General features: G+C 42.6%; 1 protein-coding gene across 1 annotated transcript in view; it reads left to right on the top strand.

Moving 5' to 3' along the window:
* Nucleotides 1-9,054: 9,054 nt before the first annotated feature.
* Nucleotides 9,055-26,508, top strand: part of LOC119657731 — a 69,486-nt gene continuing 52,032 nt past the window's right edge. Inside the window, exon 1 of the mRNA XM_038064773.1 lies at nt 9,055-11,220. Within this exon, the coding sequence (XP_037920701.1) occupies nt 11,176-11,220 (45 nt within the window). The 5' untranslated portion in view covers nt 9,055-11,175. The remainder of the gene's footprint in view (nt 11,221-26,508) is intronic.

The raw sequence follows: 26,508 nt of genomic DNA, 5'->3' as shown, positions 1-26,508 counted from the left end.
CACTCACAGGATATTGGCAAATCAATTTAATCAGATGATTGCCGATCCTGATTTAGTTCCACCATTTTTCACCAAGGGGATAACTTTCCTCATCCCCAAGGAACAGGGTGTCTCTTGCCCTTCAAAATGTCGACCAATTACTTGTCTTCCTACCATCTACAAGGTCTTCACTTCAGTTCTGTGCGCGAACATCTCAAAACATCTTGATGTTCATAAATTGATAGCTGAGGAGCAAAAAGGATGCGCAAAAGGCTCCCGAGGCTGCAAAGAACAGCTTATAATCGATACGGTAGCTGTAAAGCAGGCTGTCCACCAAAAACGAAACATCTCGACAGCCTACATCGATTATAAATCAGCCTTTGACTCCATATCACATTCGTGGTTACTACAAGTGTTACGCTTGTATAAAATCAACCCGAATGTTGTTCTTCTACTGAGAACAGTAATGAAGAATTGGAGCACGAAGCTATCGGTATCTTCGCAAACATCAGGAGAGATACCAATCAGGCGTGGCATTTTCCAAGGCGACTCTCTAAGCCCACTGTGGTTTTGTTTGGCTTTGAATCCGCTATCCCATCTTTTGCATGAAAGCAAATACGGGTTCCAAGTCAAGCATGGCATATTGTCGAAATGTACATTAAGCCATTTAATGTACATTGACGACATCAAATTGTATGCCAAAGACGAGAACCAACTTCGCTCCTTGCTGGACATCACCATCCAGTTCAGCAGGGATATCGGCATGCAGTTGGGTTTGGAGAAATGTCGCATAAAAACAATTGTTCGGGGAAAACACACCGACAACGAAGGATACAGCCAAAATAACATCCGAATTGAGGGCATGGATTCGGACGACGTCTACAAATACCTCGGCATATTGCAAGCAACAACACCTGCTGTAGCAATAATTAAATCTAAGTTGCTGGGGGAATTTGAGCGGCGTCTGGATCTTGTCCTTAAAACTGAGCTGTACGGGAAAAATAAAATCATGGCAATCAACACCTTTGCCATTCCCGTCCTTCTATACACTTTCGGTGTGATACAGTGGAGTAATACTGATTTAGAATCTGTCAATAGACGGGTAAGGGTAGTTCTTGCAAACAATAACATGCACAATAGAGCTGCCGAAAAATTGAGGATCACTATCCCACGTCATCAGGGAGGAAGGGGGGTACTTGATTTAAAAACGTTGCACTACAATCAAGTGCATTCTCTTCGTGAGTTTTTCTATGAGAAACAATCCTCTAGCCAAATACATCAGGCTACCGTCATGGCAGATAATAAATTATCTCCTTTGAACTTGAGAAGCAGAGAATGGGATCCCATGTCGAATGTTACTTCAGTTCAACAGAAGATCGACATGTGGAAAGAGAAACCCATTCACGGAGGTCATATAAAAAATTTGTTGTTGTCAGGCATTGACATCGAAGCCTCCAACAAATGGTTGACAAATGGTGTACTTTTCTATGAGACCGAAGCATTCCTAACTTCAATTCAGGATGCTTCGCTCCCAACAAAAAATTATAAACGGTACATTCTTCACGACTCCTCAATCACCAACTCCAGTTGTAGGTTATGCAACTGTGAAGAGGAGACCATCCAGCACATAACATCTGCGTGCAGGATGTTGAGCGGTACCGAGTACACCAATCGTCATAACTCCGTCTGCAAGATTCTCCATCAAAACCTTGCGTTGAAGTATAACTTAGTGGCAACCTACCATCCTTACTATAAGTATACTCCGCAGAGAATCTTGGAAAATGATCGGGTCAAACTACTGTGGGATCACACTATTGCCACCGACCACAGTGTAAATCATAACAGACCCGATCTAGTTCTGCTTCTGAAGGAAGAACGAGCGTGCTTTATAATCGATGTAGCCGTACCGTTGGACCGGAACACTGTTGAAAAACAGCACGAAAAAATCCGGAACTACGGCCCCTTGGCAGACGATATGAAGCAGACTTGGAGACTACAAAAGATCCAAGTAGTCCCAGTAATAATTTCAGCGACGGGATTAGTCCCGCAGAACTTACATAAAGCGCTGAAAACGCTCGATCTTAGGGCTGGACTATACATGGAGATGCAAAAAGCAGTTATCCTTGCAACCTGTGCTATAGTCCGAAGAGTCCTGTCCGGTAACAATCTGACCTAATGGGTTTCAGTCTTGATCCGCACTGTCTTCAATATAAGATCCATGTCTCTGTAGTGTAGGACCTCCGCGTCATTGGCTGAAGTGTTTGCGACAATCGGGATGTAGCAATACATTTTCGCATGGTCGCACAAACTTTGCGTTAAAACGCATCATCGCTGTGATGCGGGCCTTTGGATGTTGCCTTCAGCCCATCCTTAGGTTGGTCGCCCCTCGGTCCGGTTGGGCGGGAAGAGGGTCCGTGGGCTTTTTGAATTATATACGGAGTAATACTGATTTAGAATCACTGATTTAGAATCTGTCAATAGACGGGTAAGGGTAGTTCTTGCAAACAACAACATGCACAATAGAGCTGCCGAAAAATTGAGGATCACTATCCCACGTCATCAGGGAGGAAGGGGGGTACTTGATTTAAAAACGATGCACTACAATCAAGTGCATTCTCTTCGTGAGTTTTTCTATAAGAAACAATCCTCTAGCCAAATACATCAGGCTACCGTCATGGCAGATAATAAATTATCTCCTTTGAACTTGAGAAGCAGAGAATGGGATCCCATGTCGAATGTTACTTCAGTCCAACAGAAGATCGACATGTGGAAAGAAAAACCCATTCACGGAGGTCATATAAAAAATTTGTTGTTGTCAGGCATTGACATCGAAGCCTCCAACAAATGGTTGACAAATGGTGTACTTTTCTATGAGACCGAAGCATTCCTAACTTCAATTCAGGATGCTTCGCTCCCAACAAAAAATTATAAACGGTACATTCTTCACGACTCCTCAATCACCAACTCCAGTTGTAGGTTATGCAACTGTGAAGAGGAGACCATCCAGCACATAACATCTGCGTGCAGGATGTTGAGCGGTACCGAGTACACCAATCGTCATAACTCCGTCTGCAAGATTCTCCATCAAAACCTTGCGTTGAAGTATAACTTGGTGGCAACCTACCATCCTTACTATAAGTATACTCCGCAGAGAATCTTGGAAAATGATCGGGTCAAATTACTGTGGGACCACACTATTGCCACCGACCACAGTGTTAATCATAACAGACCCGATCTAGTTCTGCTTCTGAAGGAAGAACGAGCGTGCTTTATAATCGATGTAGCCGTACCGTTGGACCGGAACACTGTTGAAAAACAGCACGAAAAAATCCGGAACTACGGCCCCTTGGCAGATGATATGAAGCAGACTTGGAGACTACAAAAGATCCAAGCAGTCCCAGTAATAATTTCAGCGACGGGATTAGTCCCGCAGAACTTACATAAAGCGCTGAAAACGCTCGATCTTAGGGCTGGACTATACATGGAGATGCAAAAAGCAGTTATCCTTGCAACCTGTGCTATAGTCCGAAGAGTCCTGTCCGGTAACAATCTGACCTAATGGGTTTCAGTCTTGATCCGCACTGTCTTCAATATAAGATCCATGTCTCTGTAGTGTAGGACCTCCGCGTCATTGGCTGAAGTGTTTGCGACAATCGAGATGTAGCAATACATTTTCGCATGGTCGCACACACTTTGCGTTAAAACGCATCATCGCTGTGATGCGGGCCTTTGGATGTTGCCTTCAGCCCATCCTTAGGTTGGTCGCCCCTCGGTCCGGTTGGGCGGGAAGAGGGTCCGTGGGCTTTTTGTTATATATATATATATTTTTATGGATGGTGGTGGAAATCTTAGAAAGACACTGCTGCGCCAGGTCGCAGCAGTGTGTGGGATTCACACCCACTAAAACCACCCGCACTCTTCCGCCCCTACCCGCGGGACCACCGTGAAGTATTACTTCGCGGGGGAGGCTCTGGTTCGCTATACCAACTCCAGGAGTTTTGTCTGCACCACGGCTACTGCCTCATTTACCGCCATCCAGTTTTCATCCGACTTCAACATCTCTTCCACCAGGTTGGAGGGCTCGACGTCCGCCCCTAAGATGCTGTTCAACATCCTTTACTGCTGCAGAAATCTGGGATAATGGAACATAACATGCTTCGGGTCCTCGAGTGTAGCACCGCATTAAGGACAGTTGGGAGACTCGTCCAATTCGAAGCGATGCAAGTACTTCCTATAGCCACCGTGTCCCGTAAGGAACTGTGTCAGGTGGTAATTCAATTCTCCGTGCTTTCGGTTGACCCATTTCTCGATACACGGGATCAATGTATGGGTCCACCTGCCCTTGTCGAAGTTATCCCATTGTTGTTGCCACTTTCCACACAACTCTCTCCTGATGGCTTTTCGGAAATCCGCATTCACCTCGGCTGGATTTGCCTTCCGTTTTTCGTAGAGCCAGTGTGCCTCGCTCGCTAGAAGATCTATAGGGATCATTCCTGCGATAACACACACTGCCTCCGTCGACGCCATCCTAAATGCGCTGCACACCCTTAGCGCAATTGGCCGGTATGCCGAACATATCTTCCTCCGGTTGACAGCGTGGTTCAACGCTCCCGCCCAGACAGGGGCCACGTATAGCAGGATCGACCTCACCACTCCCGCGATGAGTAGCCTGCGACTATACTTCGGCCCTCCCACGTTAGGCATCATCCTTGCAAGGGATGAGCTGGCATTTGCTGCCTTCTCTCGCGCATAATCCAAGTGTCCATTGAAACTCAGCTTGGCATCGATCATCACCCCCAGGTATTTGACAACCGATTTTGAGACGACCTCACGATTACCAACCTACATGGTAACCGTGTTGTTCTTCCTACGGTTGGTAATGAGGACCGCCTCTGTCTTTTCGTCCGCCAGGTCCAGCTTGACCATTCGTAACCATGACTTGATGATATGAATGGCTTCATTTGCATAAAGCTCCACGTCCTCGGGATGCTTTGCAATTGCAACTACCGCCAAGTCGTCCGCAAAACCAATCAGCGTTGTCTCCTCCGGCACGCGAAGGCCAAGCACTCCGTCGTACATTATGTTCCACAGCAGCGGTCCCAATACAGAACCTTGAGGCACACCTGCTGTCACAATGTACTCCTTCGGCCCGTCGTCCGTCTCGTACCAGAGAGATATATATATATAACATAGGGAATACTTCAATATTCATGACCAGCACTATACAAGGATATTAGACATAACTCTAGAGAATGCTCTAATTAACGAGCTGGTCAGGAATTGGAGGGTATTGGATGAGCCCTCCATGTCAGATCACAGAATAATCAAGGGTAACTTCGAAATAAAAAGAATAATGAGGAATCCCAGGAAAATGGATTGGAATTCCTATGCAAAGCATCTGAGCAACAACGGCCTCACTTTCAAAGGGGTTGTAATATCAGGGGGGGGGGGGGATTAAAACTTAGAAACAGTAGTGGAAAACCTCCACAAAGTCATCATTGACACATATGAGGGCAACTAAGGGTAAGACAGTTAAATCGTTAAGGGATGTATCCCGGAATCTACCCAGAATGGGAACAGAGGTACGAAAACTCTCAATCGGGCAAAACAAACCTGAGACGAGGTATAAAAATTTACTGACTGCGTATAGCAATGTGATCAGGAAAAAAAAAACGAAACAGCTTCAGGATATTCTGTGGAAGGATCAAATAAATCACAGAGGCAGCCAGTACGAGATGGATGTTGGGAGTATTTGGTTTACGCGGAAAGCGATCCAAAACAAACTTGAGTCTCTACACAGAGGCCACTTTATAGCAAATTGTGTTGAGTCTTAGCCGCCACCTCTCAGCCTTGATGAATGTCAGAACATATAGAGGGGCCAAGATGAACTAGCACCACTATCTCGTTAGCATGGTGCTCCGGGTTTGAATTACAGCTCCGCCTAGAATTCACTCTGTTAATCAGATGTGAGTGAATACTGAATACCGAAACACTAAAGGAAATAGAAGCCGTAATAACCGCTGCGGACAGAGGCGACTTTTCACAACTACCTGACAAGGATATTACTGATACGGCCCCAAACATACTTCCTTCCAGTTGCAAAAAAGTGGAACGGCAATACTGCGCTTTCAAAAAATGCGTGCACACTATTATGAACTTCGTCGAGTGGATCAGGTGATAACAACTGATGGATATACAGCCGAATTGGTTAAATATGGAGGCGACTAACTACACCAAGGTGTTCATCAATTGATGCTCAAGATGTGGATCCACGAATCGATGCCTGACGACTCGCAACGAGGCGTTATTTGTCCAATACATAAAAAGAGGGTAATCAAGCAATGCCGGATAGCTGAGGGGTTAGATAGGATGACTGTCATATGGAAGGTCGCGGTTAAAATCTCACTGGTAGCAGTGAAATTTGCATCGTGATTCGACGTCGTATATCAGTCGACTCAGCTGTAAATGAGTATCTGAATCAAATCAGGATAACAATCTCTGTCGAGCGCAATACTGACTACATTGCCTCCTATAGGGTACCGTAATCCTGTAGTGTACCGTTACGGTCTTGAATGAAGTGTTCTAACAAACCTCAAGCGCGTTGCTCAGTTCCATCTGTAAGGTATTCATCGTTATCTTGCTAGCCCGGAACTCTTAGCCGCAAGAAGAACCCTTCGTAGAAGTTTTGTCTCCCGATGTAAGGATGGACGATTTCGTAGCCTGTATAATAATGACAATTATGAGCGGTACGAAGGCCATCTGGTTGTGGATAAAATCCGGCTGAATGGGTTGCGGGGCGGGCCACTTAATCTACATAGGGATGGGGGGTGGGGGGGGGGGTGATCTAACCTGGAAAGTCTGTAAGAGCAACATCTATGGTAGGAAAAGAGAGCGATGCATAGGCCAAGACCCCAGGCAGATTTTAGCGATATCGAATTCGTGGACTTTGGCGCCAAACTGGGATGCGTGGGGTTTTTAGCTGGGGTTTCTCTTAGACCGGATACCAGTTATTACGCCATTGATGATAATGAAAGGGGGTTGAACAGTTGATACATGCGGGGTGATAACAGTCGAAGGCCTAAATGAGGTTTATTGCACCATTGCGAAGCATCTCAATTTCTGTTTTCATAAACGATTTGATAGTTGATCGTGGCGGTAATCTGCGAGCTTTATCGAAATTAAACTAGTGTTACGTTGATGAACGGTACAATATGTCTGGAAAGCAGCGATTCCGGTATGCCAAACCCAAGACAGGCAAGAAGCGATGGCATTTTCTGAAACCATCTTTCAAAGGGCAAACGTCAGTGGTACTGTTATGTTCTCGCTAATACAACAATACCGAAAGATGAAAACACCAAATCCTTGAAATCATTCCAAGAGATATCAATGCGTTGGCTATTAAAAGAAACCACCAAATAGGAACGGCGCGGGAAAAGGTGAGTCAGTAATGTCAGAGGGAACTAAGGCATGAGACTTTATAATACCGTGATGACGTTTCCACTAAAGTAGGAAACTAAACTACTTATAAAATCAGGAAATCTTGCAGTCGAGGTAGTTGCTTCGACGAGCGAGAAAACTTTGCAAAGCCAGAACCCCGGAGAAAGTAAAAATCGTCACAAGTGACGAGCCCGGGACCCTTGTTCCAAATAAATACAGCACGAAGAATGCCAACCCCAACAAACGGTTCAACAGGACATCTTCCGGATTCCCGGGGCTGTCAAGAAAGAATTACGAGAGATCTGTGGATGGATTAAGAATAATAAGATTCAGGAATTCAAGAGGATTCCGAAGAAAGCTCTGAAGTTCGGTTACTAAAATCAGGACCATACCGCGTATTTGAATCATGTATCGTAGAAGCAATGTTCGCCGTTCAGTTGAAGAGGCTGGTGCTACCGAAGTCTCAAAAAGATGGATGTGTTCGGCATACGAGCTAATCGTGATCGGGGTGCGCAGCGCATATAGGACAATATCAGGTGAGACAGCGTGTTTCGTCACGAGAATCATTCCCTTGAATCTTTTAGCGAATGAAGAACTTTGTTTCTACAAAAGAAGAAGGGAGACTCCACACGAAGTGACCGCAGGCTTCCAAAAGACCAGAACGAAAAAGCCGCGTAGTAGACGACAGCAACAGTGGAATAGTTTTGGAAAAGACCATTGGACCCATACACCGATCCAATGTATTGAGAGATCTGTGATTGGACAAGCCCTCCGACTGTCCCGAATATACCGTTACGTCCGTAAAGGGGTAAATGACGCTCTCAACGTAGATATCAGATCCCATAATTTCGCCGAGTAGATGCTGAAGTAAGTAGGAGCGCAGCAAACAACAACCCCGACAGAAGAAAAGTTTCAGGAACTATATGTATAGAGCCCGAAAAATGGGATGGTTCCTAAATTAATCGTACAGGTATAGTCGTCTCCGCGAAGCAAAACTTCACAGTCGGTATGCACAGAGAAGTGGGGGGGTTTAGTGGGCGATAATTCTACCCAGCGTTGCAATCTGACGCATCAGCGTGTTTTTAAGATTTCCACCTCCATCCATTTGGAAAAGTAACTATGGCGGCAACTTACGTATTAAGAAAAATTTGCGAATTGTACATTTTCCAATAAAGCGTTTTTAAAATCACTACTGAGTTGTCGGGAAATAGCTTGAAGGTGCAAACGTGAACTTTGAGCCAAATTCTGTTACTCTAGGCCGAACTATGACTACAGTTTGAGTGAGTAAAAGGACTGATCCATGCCGGCGCCAAGGATGTAGCAGAAATTGGTTTCATTTGTACACAGTTGCAGCTAGAGGACGACTTTCCACGTATATTCCCAAGCTTTTGATATTAATGTTGCTGTTGCCGATACTCGAGATGTTGGGGGCCTATGAAGTATTCATATGTGTGGTCAAAGAAGAACGATCTCAATATTCTCTTACAATAGCAGCACCATACTGAAAGACAATAATGGACGAGAGTAATCATAGGTGAGCCCGAGACTGTATAAGGTTCGATAAGATCCAATTTCTTAAGGTGGCGATATTATAACGGGCCCAATCCAAAGCCATGGCGGCTCAGTGCAATGCAGACAGCCACAGAGAGTGTTACGGAATAGTTGGTTTCGTAGCAGCCAAAAAGCTAAAAGCTGATCCTAACGTCAGTAAGTTTGCTAGCAAATCACTAGTCACTAGTTCGATACTATTAGTTAGCTTTGTGTATTTTATTAAGCTGACTCGGCTAGTTATTGCCTCCAATCTCTTTTGATTAAGAAAGAGCGAAAATTGTGTACGAGTGAAGGCAAAACAGCGCGTTAGCACAGCGGCCGTCTCGACTCATAGTGTGGTTGGCATTCCGATGGATTTGGATTGGAGTTAGTTGGATGGAGCGCGTTTTTTGCCAGCAAGGTCATAGAACATGGCAAAAAGCGGCCAGCAACGGCTCAGCTTAGAGAATGCGACGACCAGCAATAGCCTGGCTTCGATTCATCACTAGTACTAGTAAGTACTAGATAAAAGATGGCAAACTTGGAAGTCAGTTTTATGACTGTAAAGATAGTGAAAGTGTTGTTGTTCTTCATCTTCTTGCCGGTGTCGTGGGGGTCTCTGTGACGTACTGCCTAACTATTGAATGATTCTAAAGACCTTTGACGAGCTGATAACGCCTGACTCAAGTGAAGTGCTATCTACTGCAATTTTTTTTATCGGGAAACTGTCTAGAGAAATAGTGTTGCAAAATTTGTCACTGAGAGTGAGTGACGAGTATATAGTAGTAGTAATAAAATGTTCATAGCTTCCAAGGCTACTGCAAAGTATTCGAAAAGACTTTCAATCTCTCTAAAGTGCGCCAACAAATGCTATTATTAAGTCAAGATAGAGCCGAAATCAAAAGAGACCGAAGTTCGCGAATAGATTGATATAGTTGCGGCTGACGCGGCGATAAATGTTTCGGCAAAATTACAGAGTTAGCGAGCGTGAGTGAAAAGTAGAACAGCAACCGTTTTTAGGATAAATTATGCAAGTTTAATTAGTTGGAAAAGTGTCAATAAGCAATTCTAGTTTTGAACTGCGAACAGGTTCCGGTCAGCGAACAGGGACATACGGCCAAGGCAGGAGGGATTGTTTCTACAAGGCGGAAAGTGAGCCTAACAATCGAACACACAACAAAGCGAAACTGGAGTGAACGTTTTCTGAATAATTAATGGGACTTCTGAAGAAATCATATTAAGTGTATCGTGTAGTAATCAGCGAACTACTTGCAGTAACTATTATCGAAAGCATTCGTTCGTTTGCCAAGCTGATTGCGTTACCTCGAATATTCTTAAGTGAAGCATAAACCCGATTACCCAGAGCTAGCATGGGCAGACAATGTTCAGCCTGTGATTAAGTTGCAACAACATAACTTTCTGCATAAATTTATTGCACAAAAACGTTAAATAGCACCTGGAGCTGATTCGTCGTTGTCGACGTCGGTGCTATACCTTGTGCACTTGTAACCTTTCTGTGTGCGCAAAGTTTCGAGGCGCAGCGACTTTATATCGACACGATATCGTCAGCTGGAATTTACCACGGTAACAACAATTACAACACAATTGTGAGCATCTGATTTGGGGCTGAGAATTAATAGATTACTGCAAGCGAAGAATACCCTCGTACAATATTCGTCCTTGCAAGGTAACAAGAAAGGGCAAACGAAGGAAAAGCACTACATTCACCATATCGTAATTTGGATGTTAATAAGTTATCAATTCGTTTAGCCAGCGGATCAGATTATTACGACAGTTTCGCTGAGTACCTTGAGAGATCAACAACTCTAAGCGCCACCCGAAGTAGTTCCCATTGTTATCATCTTTTTCGTAGAATAATAAATGGGGAAAATGTTACCGATGATGAGTAGTCGACAACAGCAGATGTTCAGAACTTGTTTACGGTAGTCTCCACCAGTATTGGCTAGAAACGAAGACATCTCATCGAAGAACTCTCAAGGCGGATTATGTAACGCTATTCTTTGTGGAATTCACTGGAAAACGCTGAAATCGAAGCCGAAGCTGGAACATTCCTACAAGCCCAGTACTGAAGTAGGCCCATCTTCTCACACGGACTCGTCGCCCGTCATCGCCTCTGGCCGCAATACGTGAAATCCCTCGCGCAACTTCCGCATTTTTGCAGAAAAAGAATTGGCAACAATAGGATTGTAAAAGAAAAACACTTCAAGGATGGCAAAAACTGTTCTGATTGTGGCAGCTTTGACTTTAACACTTGTAAGTACTGAAATGTTTTTTAAATTAAATCATTATCTGATGATCTGATTATCGAAAGTCTCTGTAGGTAAAAACGTATTTATTACTTCCGCAGACAAAAAATCAACGCGGAATTTTTAATTATCACCTGTTGGCTGGGTTTTGGCTCGGTTTAATGTGACAAAGCTATTTTTGCGCTACTCCAGTTCTTTGGCAATGACCTTGCCCGTCAATATGAATCTTGATTGAATTCTGAACAAACATTTGAATGGATCGGAATGCACGCCACTGATCAATGGGTGGCTATTTGCTAACGATTATGTATGAGCGGGTAGTGCTAATGGTGACCATCTAAAATCATTCCACCAATGACCTTTAGGCCAATAAAGCATTTTAATAATAAAAATTCGTATGATTACAAGAAATTGAACGTGAGCTGAATCAGTTTAACGTGCCGAAGCACAAACGACGATTAGCTGAATTAAAGGTGATTGGCAATTTTCAAATTGATGAAATTAGTCATTCTGAATATGCAGTAAACACTTTGAAGGCAACGCAGCTTTCCAGATGCACTGACTTTTGTTAGTTCACGGGCAATTCAAAATGAGGGACACGGTTGCGAATAGTACTTGACTCCATGGAGGAAAGTTTTCTTTCGAATCATAAACCTACTGTGGAACTAGTAAGGTTGAAAGATGCAATCCGATCATGTCGATGTGGCATGCATCCAACCTCACAAATCTATAAAACCAAAACCTAGTCCGTGTATTCACGCAATTCATAAATCTTTTAAGTTTTCAGAGTTATGAGTACGTTTCAAGTTGATACTTATAAGGGAAGAAAAAATATCATTTTTTAAAAATATACCTACTTGAAGAACCATGGGCTATCAGGGGTGTAAACTTCCGTTCATGTTCACCTGTTGTATGCCAATGGAAGCAGTAGACTCCACGTCTGTACTGTGGTTTCAAACGACCTCCATGCTCACTTGGTTGATGATCTATGTCATGACGACAGCAGACCGGCCAAATTAGCCATAAAGAATCATGAGGGAGATAAGGACATTCCCTGGTGCTCTGCTTATTTCCGCTTGGACGCCGACGAAGTTGCAGTTTAACATCCATCAGAGCTATCCAATAGGTCAATAGTAAATGCATGGCGGTGATAGCAAGATGTGATCTCAACGATCACTATATTTGCTCGGAAAATTCCAATGATCAACGCCAGCGGATCGAGACTATTAGAGTATTTGGTAGGAACCAATCTGTAGATCCTCAATTTGGATAATGGGCCCACTTTCTTAAAAGTGGTCAGGCGGGAGGCCATTTATAATACATCACGAGAATTACGGTTCTTGTCGGAGATTAGAGAGTATCAAATGATATCACACTCTCGGATTACAGACGTGTTGATTTTATAATGGGCATGGATGCACCTCAAACCACGTATCCATTGCTGGAATTATTAAAGCAACTTAGATAATCACCAGTAGCATGAGAAGCTTTCGAAGAGAGCCGAGATGCCTAAGAAGGGTAATATACAATAAGGGAACTTTGATTTGGCGAAACAGAGAAGATTGACAAGGGTGGTTCTCCTCCTGAAGTCTGATTCCGCCGCTGCTGGAATCGGTACAAAGAGGTTCAAAATACTCTAAAGAAGAGCATAACGTTGGCTAAATAATCACCGTGGAGACGCTTTTGAGAAGAGAGTCTCTTGAGGCTACCTCAAAGCTGAAACAGATCGTTGTGAAAGAATGCAATCAGAAGCAGGGTTGTCTACGTTCCATAGATACAAGTCTGTGGGTCTGAATGATATCATTCATCAAGGGAATGAATGCCCTAGGTCTACATACCATACCTGCCCAACGACGGCTTATAATAATAATAATAATAATAATCGTTCGCGCAACAATCCATGTTGGATCAGGGCCTTGAAGTGTGTTAGAGCACTTCATTCAAGACCGTAACGGTACACTAGGAGGCAATGTGGTCAGCAATGCGCTCGCCCGAGATTATTACCCTGATTTGACTCAGGTACTCTTTCACAGCTGAGTCGACTGGTATCCGACTTCAAATCACGATACAAATCTCACTGCCACCAGCGAGAATTGAACCGCGACGGCTTATATTCCAATTAACTGGCGTGATGTGAAGGTGATATTCATTCCAAAATAAGGGAAACCCACCGACGCGGGCGCAAAAAGCTTCCGATCAGTGTAACTTCCTTTCTACTAAAAGGACTGCAAATACTAGTAGATCGGTTCATAAGGGATACATACATTCTTAAGTGACCACTTCACAATAGGCAACACGCCTACCAAAGTCCACGGAGACGGTACTCCATGAGCTCACGAAAAAAATTGAAAAGGCGATGCCCGAAAAAGAATACGCCTTAGGCACATTCATGGACATCAACAATGCCTCCAATTATGCTGCTTTCACGGCAATTTGGTAGGATAGGATGGTTTCGATCCGCTGCTAATAAGTTGGATCCTTTACATGATGGGGTTGAGAAAAATCGTCACATTGGTCGGACAGAAGTCTATTGAAGCACATGGAGGGGTTCCTTCCCCTGGCCATGGACACCTTGCTACGGCTCCAGGAGAACGCATGGTTCTTCGCACAATCATTTGTGGACGATGTTGCCGTAATAATTACAGGCAAGTTTCCGGATATAGTATGTGACTACTTAAAGACAACTTTGCATGTACTCCACAGTTGGCCTCAGTAACGGATTCGCGGTGAACGCTAAGAAAACTGCACTATTGATATTCAGTAGGAATGCTTGGTGGGGCAGTTACTCCCTATCCATCTTATCAAGGCAGACTTCCACATTCTGTGAGCTCGGCTGAGCATGTGAACGTAATGACAATTAAATCGGAGCCTGCCGTCGACTGTTATGCCAAGATCCTTATAAGAGGAAAATAATGAAAGTGGCTAGCCACCCAAGTAATGAACATGAAACATTTACTAACATTAAGTGGCAACATATTTTGCCTTCATCCAGATCGAGCAGGCGGCGCGAGATCTTGGGCTGCACATCAATGAAGGCAAGACAAAATATGTGGTGGCAACGTCAGCACCGAAGACGAATCAACCAACAACATCAAACCGCACTGGTCAAACACAAACACGAACAAGAATAAGGATAGGAGAATACAAATTTGAGACCGTTGACAATTTCTCCTATCTAGGGTCGAAAATCACAACCGATAACAACTACGATGATGAAATCCGCGCACGGTTGTTGTCAGCCAACAGAGCCTATTTCAGCTTACAAAGACTGTTCCGCTCGAAACGTCTTACCATAGGGTCAAAGCTCTTACTGTACAAGACTATGATCTTGCCAGTCCTCATGTATTCCTCGGAAACTTGGGTTCTTAGCAAGAAAAATTGCGAACTCTTGGCCGCGTTCGAGAGAAGAATCCTGCGAAGAATTTTTGGCCCCCACATGAGGATGGACGATTCCGTAGCCTACACAATGACGAAATCTATGAGCGATACCATGACCGTCCGGTTGTGGATAAAATCCGGCTGAATAGGTTACGGTGGGCGGGTCACTTAATCCGTATGGATGAAGATGATCCCACCCGGAAAGTCTATAAGGGCAATATCTATGGTAGAAAAAGAAGACGAGGCAGACCCTGCCTAAGATGGAGCGATGGCGTGGGTCAGGACGCCAGACAGCTTTTAGGGATATCGAATTGGTGGACCTCGGCGCAAAACCGGGATGTCTGGAGTTCCTTATTAAGGCAGGCCTAGACCGGATATCGGTTGTTGCGCCGTTGATGATGATGATATTTTGCTTGCATCCACGGGACAGAGTGTCAAAATTTGATTGCATGTGATTGAGTTCTGCAGGTGAGTCAACATTGGCAAATAGTATCAAATTGTCTGCATACAAAAGGCAAGGACAAGTAATTAAGGAACGAAGATCATTAATAAACAAGGAGAAAAGGAATGACCCGAGGATGAAACTCCAGATGAGGGAAAAAGGAGTTGAAACGGGATTTTTGAAGAAGACCCGACTGAATCTGCCACATAAGTAAGTTCTTAACCAATAGAGTACAGACGGCGGAAAACTATATAAACCGAGCTTTTGGGTAGCAGGATATGATCAATGAAACCAAAAGCTTTGGCGAAATCAATTCAAATTGTATGCACGTCTTTCCTTTCATTAAGGGATTTAGAAACATAGTTAGTAAACTCCAATAAATTAGTTACGGCCGAGCATCATCATCATCAACGGCGCAACAACCGGTATCCGGTCTAGGCCTGCCTTAATAAGGAACTCCAGACATCCCGATTTTGCGCCGAGGTCCACCAATTCGATATCCCTAAAAGCTGTCTGGCGTCCTGACCTACGCCATCTTAAGCAGGGTCTGCCTCGTCTTCTTTTTCTACCATAGATATTGCCCTTATAGACTTTCCGGGTGGGATCATCCTCATCCATACGGATTAAGTGACCCGCCCACCGTAACCTATTCAGCCGGATTTTATCCACAACCGGACGGTCATGGTATCGCTTATAGATTTCGTCATTGTGTAGGCTACGGAATCGTCCATCCTCATGTAGGGGGCCAAAAGTTCTTCGGAGGATTCTTCTCTCGAACACGGCCAAGAGTTCGCAATTTTTCTTGCTAAGAACCCAAATTTCCGAGGAATACATGAGGACTGGCAAGATCATAGTCTTGTACAGTAAGAGCTTTGACCCTATGGTAAGACGTTTCGAGCGGAACAGTCTTTGTAAGCCGAGCACCCTCTTTGAAACCCATGCCCCTCCTTCGCAAAGAGATGAGAGGGACTGAAACACAATCATCAAATTTTATGTCGGCCATCGGCAGAGTAGTCCAAAAGGGGGCAGATGTCACATGAAACTAGAAGGGCTTAAATTCGTGTCTATCGAGTGAGTTTTCAATATTAGATACCTTTGAGAAGAAAGAGGCGGCTCTCCACGTGCTGCTCACGAGGATGAGCAACGCCTCACTTTATTGGTGGTTTTCAGAAATCAGCACTCCAGATTTTGACTCAACTGAACACTAAGTTTGCAGACATGGGAGCCAGAATCAAAACTATCTAGATATATAATTCAATCGACGCCTTCACTGCTCTCCGTATTAATGCAGATAGGAAGAATTTGATGACTTGTCACACTGTCACACTGAGAATCTTTGTTTTTTGGCATTTACCTTCAGTTCAACCCCTTGCTTTGCCTATCCAAATTGGGCGAAGGTCTATGAGTTAGTAAGAAAGCAACTATGTGTCCCCGATAAAAAGAAAAAATTATATGGCTGAAAGAATGCAACTCTGGCAGACTTCGCTTTGGACTTCCAATAGGAAGCGCATAATATGTATTTTGCCTCATAACTCTAGGAAAAGAAAATTCCTGGCTGCTTCTGGGTAGCCCTGATAGGACTGGCTTCTCTCAGTACTTGTGGTCCGCAGGCCCGTCTGTTTAGTGTTAGCAGTTTTTTTAGAAAACAGACAACTTGTGGCTTCATCTAGAGCGCCACGTCTTCTTTGCGAATCTATGTACATATATAGATGGAGCGAATAACACCTAGGAATCACTTCGGTCACACTGCTCTCAGGGAAAGGTGAAGAAACGTCTGTAGAGTTGCCTCAACCTTAGGCGAAAACATAAGTCATTTGATTTTAAGGTTTTGTGTGAAACAAAACCTTATAGAAATCGATTCACTGGAGCCTGGTTGATGGACATATGAGAACTATGCAATCCCACGCATACAGTAAGTGATTTGAGAAGCTGGAGAATTTGTTGTCTGTTATGAAATTGAGATTGGTTTGAATTGCATTTAGTGGGTTGAGTAGAATTACACTTATTTGCATTAAAACCACAAGAAATTGGGTTGGCATTACTTTATTCATGGGACATGAAAGCCATTCGTTCTTTTTGGGCTTAAAGACAGTTTAACGTAGAATGGATATAGATACTACCGAACGGTCAAAAGAGGATAACGAATTACTTTTTAACACTCACTAGGGCACATCTACATCGCACATCCAAAAGCAAGTCGAAAGCGGAAGCGCAGTGGTTCACTTATGAAAGATTGTATGTAAATCCTAAAATATTTGAGCCCCAATCGTTCCTAGCAAGTTATGTCATGTTTATGTATTTAGTAGGCCAGACAACTCACTTTAGTGTGATACATATATTTAAAGTTTTAGGTGCAATAAATTTGCTCAAAAAAGACAACTTTGGCATAACTAGTTTGAGAAGAATTATGCCAAAGGCCAACATTATAGACTACCTTACATTGAAAATGTCATGATTGAAGGGCGAACGAATGAAAGGGGGTTTTCAATCAATTTCCAAAAAGTAGAATAACATAATATAGTAATAATATTTATTGAAAAAAGCGGAGTCTGTGTTACTCAAGTGGTTAGGGTGATGGGCTATCTTAGCGGAAGGTCGCGGCTAAAAACTGGTGGCAAAGGGATTTGTTATGGTGACTGGAAGTCGGATACCAGTCCACCCAGTTGTGAACAAGTATTACGGAATACGCCAGTAGACGATTTGATACCCTTAATACTTGGCATAGCAGTGTAAGCTCATTTGATATTCTAGTAAGTTTCTCAGTTTCAATAATAGGGGCAATCAGTTCCAACTTTTTTTTGGTATAACGTTGAGGCTCGGGGTGAGGGATAATCACCCAAAAATCTTCAGAAGGAAATGGAACGTATGATTCACGATGATATAAGGTTTTTGAGTTTTTTCCATTAAAACCCTGCAGGCACTTCTTCATAAGTTGATTTCCGCTTTTACCCAGAGTTATTTTCCTCTGGCTCGAAGTATTTCTAACTAGTAGGAGCTTAATTGTAGACAAACCGAATTCCGTTTGAAATAGTTTCTTTCTGAGCTCGTCGGCTGTTCGTGTGTTTCAAGCCAAATGAATGCCAGACAACTCATCATTTCACCAGCAGTTAGCTTAGGGAGATGTATCGTCTCGGCACTGGGTAGTCGTCTGCCGTGGCAGTCCCTTGTATGTTAATCTGGTGCCGCCAAACTACAATAAAAGTTTGCTCGTCCATTCCATTCTCAGTCCAACCTGATGTCTCCTCTTCATTTTAGCCAATTTCCTGGCTTCTCATATCGAAAATAATCACCTCGACATGCTTGTAATATTTACTAACAGAGAAACACTCAACAAAGTTGGGTAGATATATTGAAGAACGGGATCGTCCTTTACAGTCAATGTTCACTTCACCTTCGACAAGGCGATAAAGCATGTCCTCGAACTACTGCGATTGGAGATTTAGAACTATTAACAATTGTAGCTGCTATTGATGCGTATGCTAACGTCGTTCACACAAAGCGAATTGCGAATTGTTTGAATTAATGTCACAGGTAGATTATTGCCAAAGTTGGTAGTTCCTCTTTCCGTTAAGCTTACTGGCATTGTGGTCCTTTTCATGCATTGATCACATCGGTCAGTAGCACTTCTCGCTTTCTAGTAGGATGGCCTACCAATCCAAACCTACCCTTGGCCCCCCTAAATGGCCAAAGTTCAATTTACTCCACAGATGAAATCTAGATGTGGCCTCATTTAGGTCCCTGGACTGGATGGCGATCACATGCATTCGAATATATGTCACAACATTATAATATTCAGCTCATTCGGATCGATTTTATAGTCTACTATTCAGTTCGAACTTAAAATCCAATTTTCGATTCTTCCGTATTTCGCTTAAATTCCCCCGCTGGCCTTTTAGATTGGGTCGAGCATTCACTTTTCCAGAATAACCAATTTGAGTTGAACATGGCCTCACATGGCTCGCTGATATTTGCGTTTGGGACGCCACGTTCTCCCTCTATAGACTTTAGTACTCTTTCTGAGAGTTCAAACGCTTTTTTGGTTTCTTAGGTATTTATCTATTGCTTGGAGATACCTCTCTTTTTCTCGGATGGTCATCTGCGTTGATTTTAACACTGTTAGTGAAACAATTTTGAGCCTTTTTATCGATTTTTCTCTAAATACCTTGACTTATTGTGTGCGGGAAAAAAGCCTACTAGCCCCAAATGCACCCAATCATAATTAATTCCACAGATTTTATCAGAGCGATGCACTGTCAAGCTACCCTCCGTTTGACCTAATTTTAACAGCAGGTACTCTCTTGGTGTGCATCCAGGCCAGGTGAATTTTGGTTCTTTCTTCTCGGTTCCCGAACTTCTCAAAGGTGCTTCCCTATCACCCCAGAAACTAGCTGTTGCGTAGAAGGATTTCGATGATCTTATGAAGCAAGGTGTAAGTAGACCTTCCAATAGCTGTTGGTCATCTTTACTCCATATGGTTACTAAGCCAAACAGCAAATGAAGGTCTTGCAGAAATTACAGGCGTCTGAATGCTTAGAGAATCCCCGATCGGCACCCTATTCCACTCATCCATATTTTCACGACCTTGGATCTGACAAACAAAACCTTAAAAAGTGAGATTATCAGTAGAACCGCTTCTGTTGGTAAGAGAGCGCGCAGATGTCATCACCATAGTCAAGGTGTTTAAGGAAAGTTGATATCGTCCATTGAATTCTTTCATGTTCTCCAGCGAGGGTAGCATAAAGAACGTCCGAGAACGTTCGAACCGATAAGGAGAAGAAAAAGTATGAGCGACAAGATACCACCCTGCCGGACTCCACTTTTTCAAAATTATATGAGATTTTAGTTTATACAGTACGAAACATTTCGAGCAATCATATGATGCTAGTTAGTAGCCCCTTCAACGTAGAGCATTTCAGATATACTTCCTGTCAAAGGTTTTCACGAAATTGATGAAGTACGGATAAAGACCTAAACTCTGCACACTGTTTTATAATAATCAGAAGGATGTTATTGTGATTAGCGCAGGAAGATACACAGTGAGCCTAATTTCTGTAGGTCAATGTTCGTGATGCTCTCTCTGGTGAGTTCCAGGATTATTTGAACCAACACCATTGCGACAGCAAGAAGGATGCTAATACCCCTTCAGTTAACAGACTGGTGTACTTTTTCGGAATTTTAATGGTCGTCCCCGGCAAAGACTGCGGAGACCATCAAGGCCGGTTGCTTTACACATTTGATTGTGATGATGGGAAAGATAATTCCACTTTTTTTGGAAGAGCAGTCCGTATTCACATGTTTTGGGAGCTTGCAGAACAGCAACTGGGGGTGGAATTTTCCCGGATGTTATGAAAGTCCTCCATCTCTTCTGCTGCTCACCACGTGGTGCGAGATCATTGCTATTCGCGGCAGTTTTAACTTCCTTTAGTACTTATCACGAGACACCCTCTCGGAACTATATCAGATTTGATGTTCGTTACCGGTCTGTCGAAAGCTAGCTGACCGTATGCCAGATCATGTGTTCGAATAGTGCGCTCTTGCTGATGAGGCCTGGAAATTTGTTGCAATGGTCACCAACCCAATGCTCTTCCATTAGATGCACGACGTTCGAGCTGAGTATTGTACAATTGATGCCTGGACAAGAAACCTGGAGTCAAGATCCCACTAAAAACCGGTTTTCGGACTAAATGAATGCATCTTGTCTTAGCTATCGGCAGCAATCCAACATTCGATTAGCGTTTGTTACCACTTGACTTTCCAAAGTGCAAAAGCACAAGGTACTCTCCAGAGTCCCACCTCCCTTGTGCCCAAAATGTGCAGCCCGCTCGAGTAAGAGGAACCGAACATTTTGAGCATGTTCACGTTCTAAAAACCAATCAGAAGCGGTTTTAGATAGCTAAAACAGGTAGCCGTGTGTTCAGTCCGTACTTGGGACATTATTGATGTCTTGGTAGCATATTTTCGTAATTTCGCTAGCCCATCAATTTTTATTAAATTTATTTGCAAGAAATACTTTCAGCATATCCTTCAACCCCAGCTGACTGGGCTTTAATTTTTTTCGAGGAGGGATCGAAATGGGATGCATTTTAAAACTTAGAACCCATATAGACGCATCATTATGTTCTCAGATTGAAACTTATATTATGAACTCTACAACTTCCTTCTTATCTAGCTGATGTAAAAGAATATGTCAGTTCGAAAAGATTTCATTTGGTACCCTGCTGTCTTAGAACAAAAAATGTTACACTCCCTTTTCAAATGTACGGGAAGCTCGCTAACCTCATCATGCCTCTACCTGCACATGAAAGGATTTCTCACTCAATTTTGCAACAGTTAGCACAGCCATTTCCCGAGCGCATTTGAAATGGCGGACAGACTGACAGCCAGAGAGTGAATAGATTTCAATAATTTTCGTTTTACACAAAATGTCAAAAATCACGAAAATAATCCAAATAACGCCAATGTCGGAAATGCACAGAAACTAATTTGGAATTGGCTTATGCAATTTTCTTACATTACAGACCGAAATCAAATGGCCTATCGCATTCTAATCAGTTAGTAGCATGACTTTATTGCTTAACACCAAAAAAATGGTGCACATTCGAGCACAAAGAGTTGTAAAGTCACACTTCAATAACCCATACGTAATAAAAACCAAGTCGAAGCAAGGTGAAAAACAACAAAAGAGTTAAGGCAAAAACCCGCAATCAAGTATATGCCACCGCAATTATGCTAATACATTCAGGCCCATGAATTTGAATCGATAATAGTTGTGTGAATAGAATTCTCAGCAGAATTTTGAAAAGGAACGGATTAATGGCTGAGATATTCGAAATTTAACTTCATTCATTTTTTGTCTCCTCTCCTCATTTTCAATAATCTTATATGAAGCTTGAGCTTTGAACTCCAGTATGTGTGGCTGTAAAAATTAATAGATAAATTGGCAACACAAGAAGATACACTATTATTTTGTGCTTTCAAACATTTTCCTAGTTTTATCGAATCGTTTATCATTTATGTGTGACGTTTTCCTAGAGAATGATAAATCACCTTCGTCTTTTGCAAAAGCTTTTGCAATGAAAGAATATAGCCCACACTCACTTCCTTCCAATACCTTGCTCAACTATTTCCATAGAGCTACCAGCATTTGCAAAACTTGAAAAGATGGGCCTCTATTGGAAATGTTTTGTGAGGTCAGTTCCACAGTGCCATCTTCCCAGCCATATCTATCTATTCGAAAATACTTGAAATTTAATCTCAGCATCTAGACCGGTAACATTAAAATTAAATATCCAACATACCTTGTCTATCTTGAATTTTACCAGAAAGCATGGAAAAAAGTCAAACAACAAGATTCGACCACCACAAAGTTCACACATTAAACATAGATTTGGCCATGAACAAAAATAAATTATTCCAATTTCAGCCGGCATAAAGATATGCTAATTGAGTTTTTGTTGTGAATCGAAATTTTAAAATTTTGGAACTTTTTGTTGTAGCTTCAAAGAAAAGATGGTGAACTTTCAGTAAACTGACTGTCTGTCTGCTTGTATGTATGATAGATTGTTAACTTTGCATAAATTCGTTGAAGAAATGAAAATGATGCAGATACAATACATAGACCGGTGCAAGGGTATATGTATCATTGATAAATTGAAGCTGCTTGGAGACACTAGTTGAGAAACCATGTGAACTGACATTTGCTTAGATGCGGGGCGGAAAAATGAAATGAAAAAGAAGATGCAAAAGTGGTTTGGAAATCATCAAATTCTGCAAGTTCGGAGTAGTATAGGGGCTCAGTGTAATCTATCTTCTTCAAAAAGTAGCTTTGAAACGTAGCAAGATATCGTACAATAGCGTTCCTATGAAGCTTCATTGGGAAATTACTTTTTCCAAATAAAATGACCTATTAGGGATGTATTGTGCAATATTGGCTTTTGGGCCAAAGAAATATTTTATGGACAAAAACTAGGAACGGTAGAAGAACAACTGGAGCGTTTTAATGAGGCTTCTTCCGCCGTGACCGGTTGCGCATGAGTGCATTTCCTCAACCTGAATGTTGACACAGAAACACCATTTTATACGCATACACCTGTAAATCATAAAAAGGAGGAAAACGCTACTGTAGGCTTCTCAGTAAAAGTTGATTTGAACTTAAAATTTATCTAATAATAATAATAAATCATGGGAAGTTGCACTGCGTCCTAGAAGAACTATTGTGCCCCTTTAATGATTAGAGTATATTCCTTAATTGTAATATGTCTTTCAACCCTATAATCGACAGAAATGTTAAGAAGTTCCCTGCTTCCGGGTGTTTTAGCCTGGCATATGGTTTTGAGTATTCTCTCAGGTACCTCAACCTACTTTCACAAATATTGGAACTTTTCCCTGAATATGTTAGAAGGTTTCATCATTCCTGTAACAGAATCTGTAGGAAATATCTCCAGATGTAACTAGCTTCATCAAGTGGTAATTTAGCTTGCAATCAGCAGAAGGAACGAGGCGTGCATATTGGCTACGAGTTACAATAGTAATAGTCTGCCCCTATAGTTCCTTTTGTCATTAAAGCAGGCACATCTACCTATGACGTAAATTCCCGGCTGGAATATACTAGTGTCCTTAGTCATTGGTTCAAAGTATGTTTTCCTTGGTCCAATAAGGGGGTGATGGTTGAAGGGGTAGAGCATTAGCGCTTAATCTCTTGAAATATTTGAAATAATTAAGCCTTGATTCTGCTTTTTGCTAGTATCATTTATTAACCTTGCACGGACCTATATTTCGGGAACCAAAAGTGGAGACTTGTAGCACTATTAAAGGCAACAAATGGTTCCCGAAATATTGGTAGGTTAATAAATAATACTAGCGAAAAGCAAGTCTCAATTATTTCAAATAATTTAATGGCTAGAAACACCGCGAAATTACATTTAGACTCTCAATCTGGCTACTCTGGGTCCAAATTCCAGTCGCCATGGATATCTGTGTTTGTCTCGCTGCTGTGATTTTATCACTTGCACAGCTTTAAGTGCGATTATAGTTTAAATAATGCACAGTCTGGCCATGTGGGTGCCTTATACTCCAATAAAATGTGAAGAGAAAACAATGTAATGACCCCAGGTTTCACTCCCTTTGCTGTGAGAAAATCGTCAGTGTACCTGGTAATCAGTTTCCGTTCTAAGCCCTATGTCACCGCCTTGGCCTTCCACTTTACCCTGTTACTTCATTTTGTTTTAAATTGTCATGCCAACCAAAAGTCAATCTCGGGAGGATTTCACTGGAATGCTGTTGGACATTATCCAAACGATATACAAAACCCAATCTTTGAAGGTTATTCAGCTCCCTGACAGTTATGCTAATCTCGGTTCTGTCTGCTCAGATTATCGCTCCATAGGAAGTCATTGGTCTGAGTATTGCATTGTATCTCCAAAGTAGTATTTTCTGCTAGCCTTGCCCTCCTTTACCAGATGCTAGTAATTCTCTATTACATATTGGCCTTACGGATCACTACAATATAATAGTAAAACCTTCATTACAGTATTTCCTAGCTCCTCTAGGAGTTCATTATGAGGTATACTCCACATTACTGGTGGTAGTACCTTACCCCGAATGAGTGTAAAAGAGGTTACTCTTGACCCCGTTCGGAATAAAAACCACTTTTCTCCACCTCACTTGGATGATTTCCAGGGCCTTCCGAAGTAGTGCTGCGAAAACGCCATCTACTCTGCGTGATTTCAGCAGTTTAGAGATTCCCGCTGCCCGTAGCTTCGGCGTAAACACCTATCGCTAATATAAAATTTTCCTTCGTCTTCCTTCAGTCTGCTATTGGGGGGAAAGGAAGAATTTGTTGCCTTCGATCGTAGGGTAGGACCGCGGCAAATAAGTTTTGAAAGACAGATGTACATTATCCTCCTCATTCTTGTCAGATTGACAGATGATATTGTCCTGTTTACGTAGTCTGAATTCTTCTGTGGTTGGTTCAATTCCTTACTTTCCAATCTCTTAAAGCTTACCTTAGCTGATCGCGTTACTACACCATCAGTGCGGCTTTGTAGCGGTTGGAAAGTCTTCGAACCTCTGCTTTCATTCTGGCTAGGTTCCTGTTCTACAAGAGTACATCCCTTGATTAGATGATTGTCTTATATAGCTTGCCTCATACGACGCATTGTTCGCTCCTGATATCATCCCCGATATGTAGATGAGCCATGTTACCGTTCAGGTCCCTTATATAAGCCTCCCAATCTGTTCTCCTGGGATTCCTATTGTTCCCATCTTAGAGATGCCCTCATTGTCAAATTTAATTATTCCGTGATCCAATATAGATGGTTCATCCTACATCCTTCAATTCTAAAGCAACCTATCCGTAAAATTATTCCCAGTAGTTATGTTCAGTTCCTTTTGCCACTGATCACGAATGCTGACGTGTTTATATTTTTAACCAATTGCTAAGGATTAATTCAAAAAGATTTTTGTTAGGCGCTCCCTCCCCAAACCTTATTGGGTATGATGACACCGCAGTTGAAGAAAAGTGGTAGCACTTTCCTCTCGCAGCTCTTTGCCGTCCAATGACTAATTTCGGTTGCATGCGGGTGTCATCTCTTAGGAGTAGCGCGATGCCGCGACTGCAATGTTGAATTACTGCAAATACATTTTTTGCATAGTGAAGACTTACCTTGTCTTAGTGCTGGTTATTGGCTTTAATACTTTTACCATTTCTTCGATGTCGGAATATCATCCTCCTCCTCCGACAAGGCATTGCCTTGTCTCCCCCTGTACGCCTTCATTCTTAAAAGATCCAGATCAAGGTCGTGCAGTATTTATTCCGGGTGGTTCACTTGCCTGCTTCATCCAGCCCTTTCTGTCTCTTTGGGCTTTCGGCAATCTGGGTAGACTTTCCATCCGATATATTCTTAAATTCTATACGTAGTTGATAACACATTTTTGGCGTTTAATTCTCGGCCATATCGAAGAGCTTGAAGAGCACGTCAGTCTATTGACAAGGTCTTCCATGATTTCTCGCTCCTCATGAGTGAATATTTGTTCCGAACGCGATTTCCACAGTACAGCCAGTCTGCAGGTCATAATCACATTACCTTTGCCCCAATTTACTTGTTATTTCCTCCCTCTTGGGTTTGGATTTGGGCTTTTTTGGGCTTTAAGACTAACTTCCACTGACGAAGGCAATGATCTACCTCAGGCCCTCTTAAGGACCTCTACGGGTTCCAAGATTTTATTCAGTAAGAACATTATTTAGAACTGCACTGCGGGGGCCACTTTACATTCCTGTTGTCCAGAAACCGATCTGAGACGTTCTTTTCCTGGCCTCTGCCTTTTGATCAATGGGGAGGATCTACCGGATATGTAAGGATAAAAGTCAGCACATTGCTATCATTGAAATGAAAGTGAAGCTTATGTAACATTCCGTGATAGTGGTTGTGCCTTACTGGGTGAAGTATTACCGAGATCCCAGCCCTCGGTGTCTCC

Source organism: Hermetia illucens, chromosome 5, assembly GCF_905115235.1.
Source record: "Hermetia illucens chromosome 5, iHerIll2.2.curated.20191125, whole genome shotgun sequence".
In the NCBI taxonomy this organism is placed as follows: Eukaryota; Metazoa; Arthropoda; class Insecta; order Diptera; family Stratiomyidae; genus Hermetia; species Hermetia illucens.
The sequence above is the reverse complement of the archived record's forward strand: the minus strand, read 5'-3'. Positions and strand labels throughout refer to the sequence as shown.